General features: G+C 41.1%; 1 protein-coding gene and 1 pseudogene across 2 annotated transcripts; both read left to right on the top strand.

Moving 5' to 3' along the window:
- Positions 1 to 1,446: 1,446 nt before the first annotated feature.
- LOC100825951 lies at positions 1,447 to 6,673 on the top strand (annotated as a pseudogene).
- A 997-nt stretch (positions 6,674 to 7,670) lies between these two features.
- LOC112268560 (protein FAR1-RELATED SEQUENCE 5-like) lies at positions 7,671 to 10,537 on the top strand. Of its 2 annotated transcripts, XM_024455135.1 has the most exons (7): positions 7,671 to 7,878; positions 8,023 to 8,181; positions 8,430 to 8,697; positions 8,778 to 8,863; positions 9,294 to 9,466; positions 9,561 to 10,012; positions 10,143 to 10,537. In XM_024455135.1, the coding sequence occupies exons 2-7, from the start codon at positions 8,159 to 8,161 to the stop codon at positions 10,437 to 10,439; spliced, it is 1,299 nt and encodes a 432-aa protein (XP_024310903.1). In that variant the 5' UTR covers positions 7,671 to 7,878; positions 8,023 to 8,158; the 3' UTR covers positions 10,440 to 10,537. The 2 variants fall into 2 exon arrangements, with proteins under 2 accessions (XP_024310903.1, XP_024310904.1); XM_024455136.1 differs by having other exon boundaries at positions 8,558 to 8,697; positions 8,778 to 9,466.
- The last annotated feature ends 1,871 nt before the right edge of the window (positions 10,538 to 12,408 follow it).

Raw genomic sequence — 12,408 nt, 5'->3', positions numbered from 1 at the left:
TTGAGGATACAATAACAGAGAATTATGGTTACTATCTCATCTTTCTACAGTAAGCTCCTCTTTAATGTTGATCGATGCATGTTAATTTTGATCCAATGACGTATTAAAACTAGCACGGATCATATCGATGTGTAAGCAAATAAAGGAGTGATGCATGCTCATTTTGCCCCTAGCTGTTGGAGTAGTACTACTCCCTCCGTCCAACAAAAGATGTTTCAAGTTTGTCAAAATTTAAATGTATCTAAACATGATTTAATTTATAGATGTATTTAAATTTTATCAAAATTGAGACATCGTTTGTTGGAAGGAGTAATTTATTTACCAGGAGTAGGTTATATATAGTTGTTCTTTGGCCGCTTGTATGATTGGAGAGGATCACGATGACACTTGCGGTATTTTTTTTGTTTCTTCTTTCTATGACGCGACCCGAAAATGGCCGGGTCTTTCTCCTGGATAACATTTGAATTTTCTTGAGCCGTTCAATGCATTGTACAATCCGTCTTATTTCATGTCACGTAGCCTGGCTCTCTTGGCATAAATTAAAGCGTGAGGCATTCATGGATTTGCAACTTTGCAAGAGCTAGGGGATGAAAAGGTAATCATGCATCTTTGTGATATGCCATCACAATGGCTCTCTTCCTGTCAAGTTTCTCGGAAGGTTATGCTGTTGTTAGTGTTGATGGCTTTAAGCTTCATTACCATCCTTGGTCAGCCAGACAGTAATGGTAATTAACATCTCCTCTCTTAATTTGTTAATTTGCATGGGTAGCTAACCATGTGCCGTGTGTGTGTGTGTGTTCAGTGGTATATATTTTTCCATGTGAATCAAACAAATTAATTAGAGGATTATAAACTAGAGTGATGTGATTTCGATCGAGAGCGGCCGGTTTGAATTTCAGCTCTACCCATGCCAAACAAAATTCAGTAGAATTTTTGTCCGTCTCCGTACTTTGATAATGCAAATAGGAGCAGAGGGCGACCTAAGTTAATATGGATGGAGGCAGTTAAAAGGAACCTAAAAGACTGGAATGTGTCTTCCGACAGGGCTGCATGGAAATCCGCAATCCATGTGCCTGAACCTTGATTAGTTCTTCGTTTTTTGTGTTCACTTTTATTTTCCACATATTTTTTTTTGGGTTTCATATCTAGCCTACCCCAATTTGGTTGGGACAAAAGGGTTAGTTGTTGTTGTTGTTGTTCTGTCTGCCTCCATACACACTCGAATGCTCTAAAAAATTTGAAAATATTTAAGTATAAATTTAATCTTCTTAAAAAATACCATTGTAGTATGCTTTTTTTTTCCAAATGACAAATGCAAATAAAAATCAAAGGTCACCAAAGTACACATGACGAGCTGGACCTGCTGCTGCTGCTACATGTTACGAATCTCAAAGCACCACCATCAGAAGCAAAGCACCCCCCCCCCCCCCCCCCCCAACCCGGCGGCGGGCGTTCTTCAGTCCCTAACAGCAGGTGGCAAGTACCTTGCATTTGGCTACGGTGACTATGACAAACTGAACAGGCTTCCGAGCTTTGATCTCTACTTTGGGGTTAACTATTGGACTACGGTGACCATTGTGAGTTCCAGTACAGCGTATGTATTTGAGATCATTGCTGTGTCCCCTGCCGACTTCCTGCAAACTTGTTTGGTGAACATAGGATTGGGGACTCCTTTCATCTCAGCACTTGACTTGAGATCACTCACAGCGAATCTTTACCCAAAGGCCAATGTGACACAGTCCCTGGTTTTGCTAAGCTTTTTCCGCGACACGGTTACTTTTGGGACCAATCGCTACCACTTTGGAACAAACTACCAGTATATTAGGTGAGCGCACCAGGATTTTTTTTTTGTTATCTAATGTTTCTTTCCTTAGCTCTTGTATTATCTTAAGTTAAACCTACTCATTGTTCATTTCAATTAAAGGTTCCCGGATGATCGCTTTGACCGTATTTGGCAGAGGTATGAATACGTCGCCAATTGGACAGACTTGCCAAACAAATCCAAAGGGGAAATCCAGTACCCCTCTAATGACACCTATGATGCACCGTCTGCTGTGATGCGTAGTGCATCCACTCCATTGAACGCCTGAAGGATGGACCTATCTTGGAGTTCAGATTCATCCATGAGTGTTGGTGTTAACCCCAAGTACTTTCTTGTGCTCTACTTTGCTGAGTTGAATACCGGCCAAGAATTAAGGCAATTTGACATCGATGTGGAGAACAGCGAATTAGCCTCGCATTCAGCCCAATGTTCTTGCTGGCTACTGTTCTATCAGGGGTTGTGCAAGGCTCGTTTGATCATAACATATCCCTCGTGGCAACATCAGATTCAGTACTTCAGCCTTTGATCAGCGCGATGGAGATATTCATGTTGCGTCCAGTGAATGAATCTGCCACTGACTCTGTTGATGGTATACACTACAACCTTCGGAATCTGTTCTAATACGCCATTCTTTATGCTATTAAGTTGTCTAACTTGGTCAACTGGGCAAAAAGTTAATGCGGTACTTAATTTAATATATTCTATACCAAATGTTGAAATTGATCAGTGATCCATACTTCTAGGTTTAGCGGTAGGATTTTGTCAAATTCCACTCTTTCTTCAGTTTGTCTTACAAATTTCATGCTTCTGTAATTTTCATGGAATTAGTGCTCCAGGCATTTGTTCATGTCATTGATGGCCACTGTGTGGCAAATAATTTAGTCAGAAAGGATAAGTTTTGATGATAATGCTGACAAGGCTCATATCAGAATGCAAGCCAACTTTCTCAACTCAATGTGCATTTTTTATTGACTAGTGGCATTGTTTCACGACTAGGCATTGATTTTATTCTTATTATTACAACTCAAATCAATGATATATCTTAACCACATTACATGGCTATTGCTCTGCTGAATTTAGTTTCAGAATGCATGAACTAGCGTCAAAATATGTGGACTGTTTGTTTATCTTGTCATTGTCAAGTGTTTGACTAAATCTCTTTGTATCCTCCACTTATATGGTATCTTCAGCCTGGACCATGCTGACCATCCAGATGAAGTATTCTGTGAAGAGAAATTGGGTCGGTGATCCATGTGTCCCTACATCTCTTGCATGGGATGGCGTGAACTGTAGTTATACTTCCAGCAGTGCTCCGAGAATAACAGGCTTGTGAGTTTTGAACAAACAAAATTGCTCTGCATTTGTGTTGTGGTGACTGTCTTTTTTTCTTGTTGAGTTACACCAGAAACTAGAGACGGAAAGTTACACATCAAACTTATCTATGATGATTGTTTCGTTTTGCTTGCAGAAACATGTCATCCAGTGGTTTGGTCGGTGAAATTAATGCTTCTTTTGGTCAGATAGTATTGCTCCAACACTTGTACGTACGGTGGAGTATCATTTCAGACTTACCCAGAGTATCGAAATAGTTCTTAGGTTATTAGCTAATCTGCGAATTAGTACTGCTTGCAGATTTGAACATGTACGACCATTGACCAGCTCACGGCTTCCATTAAGTTTCAGTAACACATTACCTTATGAAACACAGAATCTAGTGGTCTGTAAAAAATACCATTTCAATGTTATTATAAAACTGTATTGCTAGACCCTTTTGAAAATAGTAAGCATGCTAAATCGCGAGTTTGTTACTTTTGTTCTTGAGTTTCAAGTATCAAGTATCTAGTTCCAAAAGTTCAACTGGTAAAATACAGGTTTTTATTCAAGGGATATTTAGGGCAACCATATTTCAGTTTTATTAAAAATAATATCATTGTCACTTTGCATTTCCAGGGATCTATCTAACAACAGTCTTTCAGGACCCATACCTGATTTTCTGGGTCAATTGCCAGCACTCAAGTTTCTGTATGACGTATGTGACGCGACTTCTATTTTGCAAACTTTATGGGACAGAACCTTTTAATCTTTAGTTTATTTGTCTCTCATAGGGACTTGTCGAGCAACAAACTCAGTGGATCAATTCCTTGTAGTCTGCTAGAAAAATCTCAGCACGGTTTGTTGACAGTAAGGTTTGCACCTGTTATCCTGTATATCGATTGTACAACATGTTTGTTAGTTACTTAATTGTAACACTTTTTGTTCATCAAACTATGTGAATAATACTTAAAATAAGTTTAATATGCTACACAATGTGCTGCTCTTATCAAACAAGAATGGAACGACTATTTTGACAAAAGAGGCAATATAGTAGCTCAGGCCCTTACCAACACTATTCAATAGAGTGTTTGTGTTTCTAATTTACTTCCACTTCCAAATATGTTACGATATTTCACCTACCAGCATTCCGTTTGTAGGGTTGATAACCCAAATCTTCCTGGAGATGATACCTGCAGTCTGAGTGGGAGAAAGAACAAGATAAAACTTGTACTCGAGATTGTGCTTCCAGTAATTGCTGCAATTTCTCTGCTGTTTGTGGCTGTACTTGTGCTGGTCATTTTACGTAGAAGAAAGATAACACTAGGTAACTAAATTAACAGTACATCCTGAACAGTGTCATTGCTAAGGGAATTCAGCATGCTTGTTAGCCATTTGTCCTGTGTCTGTGCTTTAATATGGTTTCTGGCTATATGCTACCTCCAGATGTGGCTCATCCAGCAAATATTTTGGAGAACCAGAGGTTCAATTATAAGGAACTAAAGCACATCACAAATAACTTCAAAACTGTAATTGGAAAGGGTGGTTTTGGTTTTATCTATCTTGGCCATTTGGAGAATGGAACTCAAGTTGCTGTGAAGATGCGGTCCAAGACATCTTCACAAGGGAATACAGAGTTTCTGGCCGAGGTACATGTACAATATTCGCTTTTCATTTCAACAAATTGGTAGCTATGTATTACATGCCATATTCATATTGCAGGCTAATGAATCATCATATCCATATTTCAGGCTCAGCACCTGGCCAGGGTTCATCACAAGAACTTGGTGTCCTTAATAGGTTATTGCAACGATAAGAAACATCTAAGCCTTGTCTATGAGTACATGGATGGTGGAAACCTACAGGACCGGCTCCGAGGTTGGTAAATTTTGTCCCACATCATGTTGCATGAGTGCGGAATTAAGTTCAACATGGTTGTGGAAATGTGGAGTATGTTATGGTCAAGTAAATCTTAGCTCCCCCAAGTTCACTATGTTTTCTCTTAAACAATGGACACAAGTTCAGGGGCACAAATGCACAATACGCCACTCTTTGTCTCTTAAACAATTTACCCGCAACATGGAATAGGCATTGGTCATATACATGCATATTCAATCGCGATCCAAATTATTTAACAAATGCTACATTGGTAAAATGTGACATACATGATTTCTAACTATAACACCAAGTTAATGGCGACGTATCATGTGAAAACTCAATTCAGTGCAAACTTCCAATCTCAGCCATTAGATCTCAAATAAACGATTCAGATTAGAAGTTCCACCTTTGATCTCATCCATTTATTTAGGATCTAATGGTTAGGAATGAGAGTTTTCAAGTTTGCACTGTCTCAATCTTTCCTACAGTTTTCAGTCAAAAAAAAAGAGTTTTCAAGTTTGCACTGAATTGAGGTTTTCATCTGATACGTTCCCCAAGTTAATTTGGCTTCTTGCACCAAGTATTTGGTTCAAAATCTAAGCATACTTGAATGTGGTCTGGCACTGCATGAAGTTACCAGCGCAATCCTATCAATCTAACTAATTATCTTTTTTGCTGTTCACAGATCAAGAACCCCTTAGTTGGATGCAGCGCCTTAAGATCGCACATGACTCTGCTTGCGGTATGTAGCATGTTTTTCCATATGCACATTCAAAAATTTCCGGTAATACTTAAGATATTCGACGCCGTGATCGTCTCGCTATCATATCTGTATTACAACTTAAATTATTGATGCAATGCATGTAGGACTGGAGTATCTGCATAAATTTTGATCCACAGAGACGTGAAGACTGGAAACATCCTTCTTACCACAAATCTCGAGGCGAAATTATCAGATTTTGGGCTCACAAAGGCTTTCAGCAATGAAGCATTAACACACATCACCACGCAACCTGCTGGTACCCTCGGATACCTGGACCCAGAGTACGCACGTCCTCTGTCCCTAGCTCCATATTTTTTTGTTATAAAATTTGTTTTCTTACGAGTCTTATTTAAGAGTTAACCCTGAGCAGGTACTACGCGACCTCGCGTCTAAGCGAGAAGAGCGACGTGTACAGCTTCGGCGCCGTTCTCCTGGTGCTCATCACAGGCCGTCCGGCGATCATCATCGTCATTGAGACGGAGAGAACCACTGTCGTACTCTGGGTGGAGGACAGGCTATCTGAAGGCGACATTGAGGGCGTGATCGACCCACGGATGCAAAGGGACTGCGACGTCAACTCGGTGTGAAAGGTGGCGGAGCTGGCTCTGCGATGCGCGAAGCAAGCGGCACGGGAACGGCCGACGATGGCGGAGGTCGTGGAGGGGATCAGCGAGAGCTTGCTGCTCGAGAACTCGTCGCGCTCCATGAGGTGCAGCTCGACCGGGACAGGCGGTTCGGCATTTGCTGACGGCGATTCCGTCGGTGCGCTCGAGACGGAACTGATGGGAGAAACATGGGCACGGTGACATGGAGGATTGCTTAATTTACTTGAAGAGTGTGAATTATTTAGTGCGAGATTCATTTGAACTTGAGTTTGTGTGCTTGCAATGTGATCATATGATCTGCCAGCCGGCTGAATGAAAAAATTGAATCTGATTCGACGAGCAATGTGTCTGGCTGTTAACCAGCTGAAAACCGGCCAATTTCAAATTTGGTCGATCAAGGTCTGTCTTTTTTTTTCTGTAATTGACTTTTAATCCTTGGGGTTTCTCAAAGTTCAAACCCTGGGCTGGACTGGGCTTCAAAAGCCCGCATGGCCCAGGACCTGCGGAGTAGTTGAGTAGTATAATATCTTTACTTTTTCCTAACTTTTTTTAGTAAAGTCACGCGGCTTTATTAATCACTAGATAAGGGTACATTAGAGTCGGTCCATGGCCGAAGAAGCCAAGTAAATTATGAGCATCTATATTAGACTTTCTACTTTCATGAATAAAGAAGACATCCTGAAACTCTTTGTCGCGAACTGCTATTTCCCGCAAAATTGTGCTATAGCTACACCGGGTCTCTTCAAGAATGCACTTGATGACAGCCTGTGCGTTCGAAGCAAAGCAAATCTTCTGAAGATTAAGTCCTTGACCAGAGCTAAAGCCTCGCAGCACGCCAAAGCTTCAACAGTCGGTGTATCAGTGATATTCTCAAACACCCGGGTAGAGGATCCTCGGTCCTTACCGGTCTCATCACGACACACAGTAGTAGGAGAGCCGATTTTCAGCTCCATGGTCCAACTGCTCCACCTGCATGCAACCGTACGATCGGGGCCAGGGAAAATACTTTTTTTATATGGATCCGTGCCAGATGAAGAAATTAAAGCACATGGTGCGGGTATTAACATCATGACTAACTACGGCGGGAATAGGAAATTTCAAAATATTGGGCCTTCTAACATGACGTATGCACGCCTGCCACAACCCATTTTCAACTAGTATTTTTTCCTGACAGGGTAGCAGTCTCCGAATTAACTATTCACTATGTCCAAAATGCCCCTTGCAATCAATCGGCCCAGCAGGAGATAGGTGCGGCGCGTGAGTTGGGCGCTAGCCTGGTTGTATATTGGCCATTGTTTCCGAGCGTTGAGCTGGGTGCCACCATCGTTGAGCTTGAGCACACCTTCGTAATCTCTAAGGAAACTATACAAGGCCCTGTTCGATCCAACCACGTTTTTTTTTCCCTCGCACTTTGGAGACATGGATCTTGGGCTTCCTCCTGAACAGTTTTCCTACATGTCTTTGTTGGAAACGATGGAGAATGGGCTCCCATCCGTAAGGTGATTAAGTTCTACGTGTATTCGTCTTTTTGTCCATCTGTCTTCCTCAATCTTCCGCCACCATTTTTTTTAGCTGGTCTCCATGGTTCTCCCTTTGATTTCTCCACTGATACAATTTATGCTTCTGCTATATGGTATAAGTAGCCTCGCCGACGGCTCCAAAGGGACTGAAGATGTGGGGAACTCTGAAGACATATGTTCAAACGATTTGGTTGGACAGGAGGACTAGCTCTTCTCGGGGATTCACAAGACACTGGGATGTATAGAAGATCCAATCGAGATGCAGGTCTCCGCTGTTCGAAGGTACGAGACCTGTCCTAATGTTCATCCCGGATCTAGTGCCAGATTCATTCTTTCATTACCTCAAGATATGCGATTCGGCGGTGTTTTGTCGCCCTTGGGTATTCTAGAATATTTGATGAACATGTCCATAAACAAGTTGAATTTGTCCATCCTTATTCGTCATCGCATTTTCAATCATCGCTGCGCCAACATCGAACCAAAAGTGACAATTAATAGTCATATGTATGAAATAAATCTTGTTTTCTCAGGAAGAGGAAGAATACGTCTGAACTCTGTTCGAACATTTCACCCTGTTTCAAGTCGGCATTTGAAATCTGTGTCGAAAACGCTGCTAAACGTGAGGGGCGTTACATCTTTTTCCCGCATGTTGGGACAGTTTTCGAGACGACAGAAGAAGCTTATGAGCTGTACAACAATTTCTTCTCTTGGGAGGTTGGGTTCGGCATCAGATACAGCAAGAGCCGAAGGAACGTTTCTGGATATCAGAACAGTCAGGACATCGTTTGCCAGCGTGCGGTATGTTAAGAGTTATACTTATAGCATACAGATGTTTTAACTTATCATTACAGACGATAACCCAATAGATCTAATTCCAGGGCGCACACGGGAAGGAAAATTCTACGACCTGCAGGAACGGTTGCAAATCGATGATTCGGCTCCTTAGGACTGTTGAACATGGTTGGTACGTCAGTAGGATTGTCAATGATCATTCACACCCCCTTTCTGCGAGCTATGGCGAAAAGAAACAATAGAATTCGCATAGCTACATAGATCCTATGGCAAATTATTTCATAAGAAACTTGAGAGATAATAACTGTAGTACGGGCAGGATACACAGCATTATTGGTTCTCACGGTCTAGGTGGTGTTGGCTCGACTTTCAGGAAGCAGACTTTACGGTCTTTGTGCGCTAATTAGCTACAGAGTCGATAAACGATGACATGAATAAACCATGCAAGTTTTACAAGAACTCGCTTCTGGTGACCCAAACTTTGCCGCTAGGATACGGTTAGATACAGACTCTAGGGTTAAATCTGTTATATGGTGTAGTGGAAAAAACAGAACAGACTACGCTTATTTTGGTGATGTTGTCACATTCGACACCACATATAGGACCAATCTGTATAACATGCCATTCGGCTTGTTTGTTGGCGTCAACGAGCATTTCCAATCAACCATATTTGGCGGTGTTTTGCTAAGAGACGAGAAAATACAATCGTTTGAGTGGGCTTTCAGTACATTCGTCGACATCATGAACGGCAAGAGGCCTGACACGATGCTCACAGGTTAGAACTGTTCAACATTCTATGTACATATGGGTATAACATAGTGTTTTTTTAGGCATCGGAAATTAATTTACGCTTGTTTTATGTCATGTAGATCAATGCCAAGCTATGGAAGCCGCCATAAAGTATTCACTGCCATCAACACGACACAGGTGGTGTAAATGGCACGTGTTACGCGTTGCGAAAGAAAAGATCGGTCATGTTTACAGTAAACAGTCCGGTTTCAAGAAAGAGTTCCACGACCTCGTAATTAACGAAACATGTCCTTCTATATTTGAGAGCCGCTCGAATGAGATAATTGGAAAATATCGCCTTGGTTCGAACAGTTACTTGAAAAGGATATACGACAGAAGGGAGATGTGGGCAAAGCCATACTTTATGTGGACATTCTGTGCAGGAAGCACGCAACGTAGTGAAAGGGCCAACCATCTGCTGAAAAGGTACATCCCAAGGTCATCTCCGATGCATATCTTCGTTCGTCAATACAACAACATGCTTGATTCGAGGCTTGCCGATGAACAAGAGCAGCTGCACGCTTGTAAGCAGGTAACAAAAATCGAATACACCAAAAAGTGTCAACAGATTACATTTTTACATATTTTATCGCGTGCCAACTTGATTTGTTTTTTATAAAATATTGATATTTGTCACATCTGTTTGACATATGTTTGAACAGAAAAGACGTATGTTGAAACACGGCGTACCATTGGAAGTCCACGCTGCTGTCGTGTATACTAAAGCGATGTATGATAGGTTTTCTGATGACCTGTTCAAATCAGGCGCGTACATGGTTTCAGAGATGGATGCAGGGTTGCTGTACAAAGTTAAAATGATGCCTTCATTTGCCTACTCATCATATGATCTTGTCGAGCATACTGTAAGAATTGCTGGTGATTCTAGAAGCATATGGTGTGACTGCGGAGTTTACGAGCACGTGGGCATGCTCTGCAGCCATTCGTTGAAGGAACGTTGATGAATGCACACTGGATTTCTTGGTGTAATAAGATACATCTCCGAAAACGACTTTGTTGGTGTGCATATCCCAATTTTGTTATATTTTTTTTTCAGGTACTCATCCATTATCCGCCTCCGAGATACCCGCGCTAAATATAAACAAAAGGTGGACACTTTGGGCTCGAGATAACAAGATCGACCATCTAGTTGGCAAGCAGCATCCTGAATCGATTGTTTCAGATCCAACATACAGAAAAAACTCGCTATATTTGGCAGCTATGGACTTGGTTACGGAAGGCGCGTCAAGTGTCGGATCTTACAACAAAGCAATGCAAGCTATCCGGAAATTCAAGCAGGACGTGTCGCCGGGCTCCATGCCTGAAGATACTAACGCTGTCGTCGCCCCGTCTGGATCGGGCGACCTAGAGGAGGCCCACACTGTTCTTCCGCCTCCTAGGTACAATCCAAGGGGTCGACCCGCGAAGAAAAGGCCGAAGAGCAGAATGGACTATGTTGTTGCGCAGAAATTGAAAGAGGCTAGATCTGCAGCCAAAAATACCGAACAGAACATTGACCTAGCAGACACGTCGGCCCATTACACTCTCCTACACCATCTAGGAAGCGAGTAAGTCGTTGCGGCAACTGTAGGCAGGCAGGGCACAACAGGTCCAAGTGCACTAAGCGAGGCATTTGATCCATCAGGAGTACTATGGTTGAATGTATGCATATGTCGTTTCTTCCGGGATTGTTCGAATAACATAGTGAGCGGTCGTTTTTTCTTTTATATTCAACGTATATCACGTGTATTTACACGAGCTATCACATGCTCCTTTCGTTCCTAAATACTTGTAGTGGTTTTGGTGCAAATTTATACTAAAACCTCGACGATTATTAAGAAACGGAGTGAGTATGATATTATCGTCTGAAACTGATGATAATGTGTGAATAAAAATTTAGTCGTATTTCGATTGCTTTATGCCCTAAATTAATAAATGAATATTCCTCTGTCAGATTGTAGTACAACAGTTCCCGTCGCACCACATAGAATCAAAAACAAATCAGTAAATTGTGTACTGATGTTATTACTTCAAGAACATTGTCACATTGTTTAGCTTGACCGAAAAAATATGTCATTTTTAATTATGTCATAATTATTACATCAGATAAAAAACGTCTTGTCTTTTCTCGTATAGAATATATTATCGTAACAAGTAATTTTCAATCTGCTCCTTCGTCCTTTTCAAAGCATCCCAAAAATCAACGATCAAATGAAACCAACACCGAAACACCTAGCCAACACCAAAAAGTACACATAGCCAACACTCTTTTTTTTTTCTGTCTCGACGGATGCCATCTGGATAGAATATAGCCAAATAATACAGTTCATTTAAGACGCAATGACAAACTAAATGGAAACGATCACAATGCATCGTATAGCAAACAAAAAAAAATCTGATGTTGTGTCTGGCATAAGGAAAAAAAAATGGAAGGCTGGTTCGGTTACATGGTTCCAACATATTTTTTCAGTAGCCGCTATATGTGCATCGATTATAATTGTAACTAGCATCAACTGTTTAACGTTATCGCTGGGCTTTAAAAAACGTGACGTGCAGACGTGTGAAATTCCTTGTATGCAGTAATGTTAAAAAAATATCGTCTTGTAACGAAATACGTAACCGCTTTAACAGAAAATTCATAAACAGATACATTCAGTGGATCAATTAATACGTTCGACATATAGAAAAATCAAAAAAATCTTATATCCGTGTTTTAGCGCGGTTATTACAATAAGTTTACGTCTAAATAAAATTCATTGTGTTCTGTTATGACAAGGCGTGAATATTCATTTGTCATAAGATAGAACATGTTTTTCGTCACCTATATATATAGACAAAAAAAAATAGAACAAAAAAGTTAATTCAGCATCAATTCGTTGGTTGGCGATGTGTTGGAATTTGCTATTGTCGTTTTTATCTGACCAACGAAAC

This window comes from Brachypodium distachyon, chromosome 4 (genome assembly GCF_000005505.3).
Source record: "Brachypodium distachyon strain Bd21 chromosome 4, Brachypodium_distachyon_v3.0, whole genome shotgun sequence".
Classification (NCBI taxonomy): domain Eukaryota; kingdom Viridiplantae; phylum Streptophyta; class Magnoliopsida; order Poales; family Poaceae; genus Brachypodium; species Brachypodium distachyon.
This window is presented reverse-complemented; position numbering and strand designations above follow the sequence as displayed.

Bases quoted from the DNA above. Each gene is read 5' to 3' on its own strand.
- LOC112268560 (XM_024455135.1), top strand. From the start codon at position 8,159: ATGCAGGTCTCCGCTGTTCGAAG. The intron at 8,182-8,429 runs GTACGAGACCTG...TTGTTTTCTCAG, and splicing joins CAGGTCTCCGCTGTTCGAAG to GAAGAGGAAGAATACGTCTG. The intron at 8,864-9,293 runs GTACGTCAGTAG...CACCACATATAG, and splicing joins AGGACTGTTGAACATGGTTG to GACCAATCTGTATAACATGC.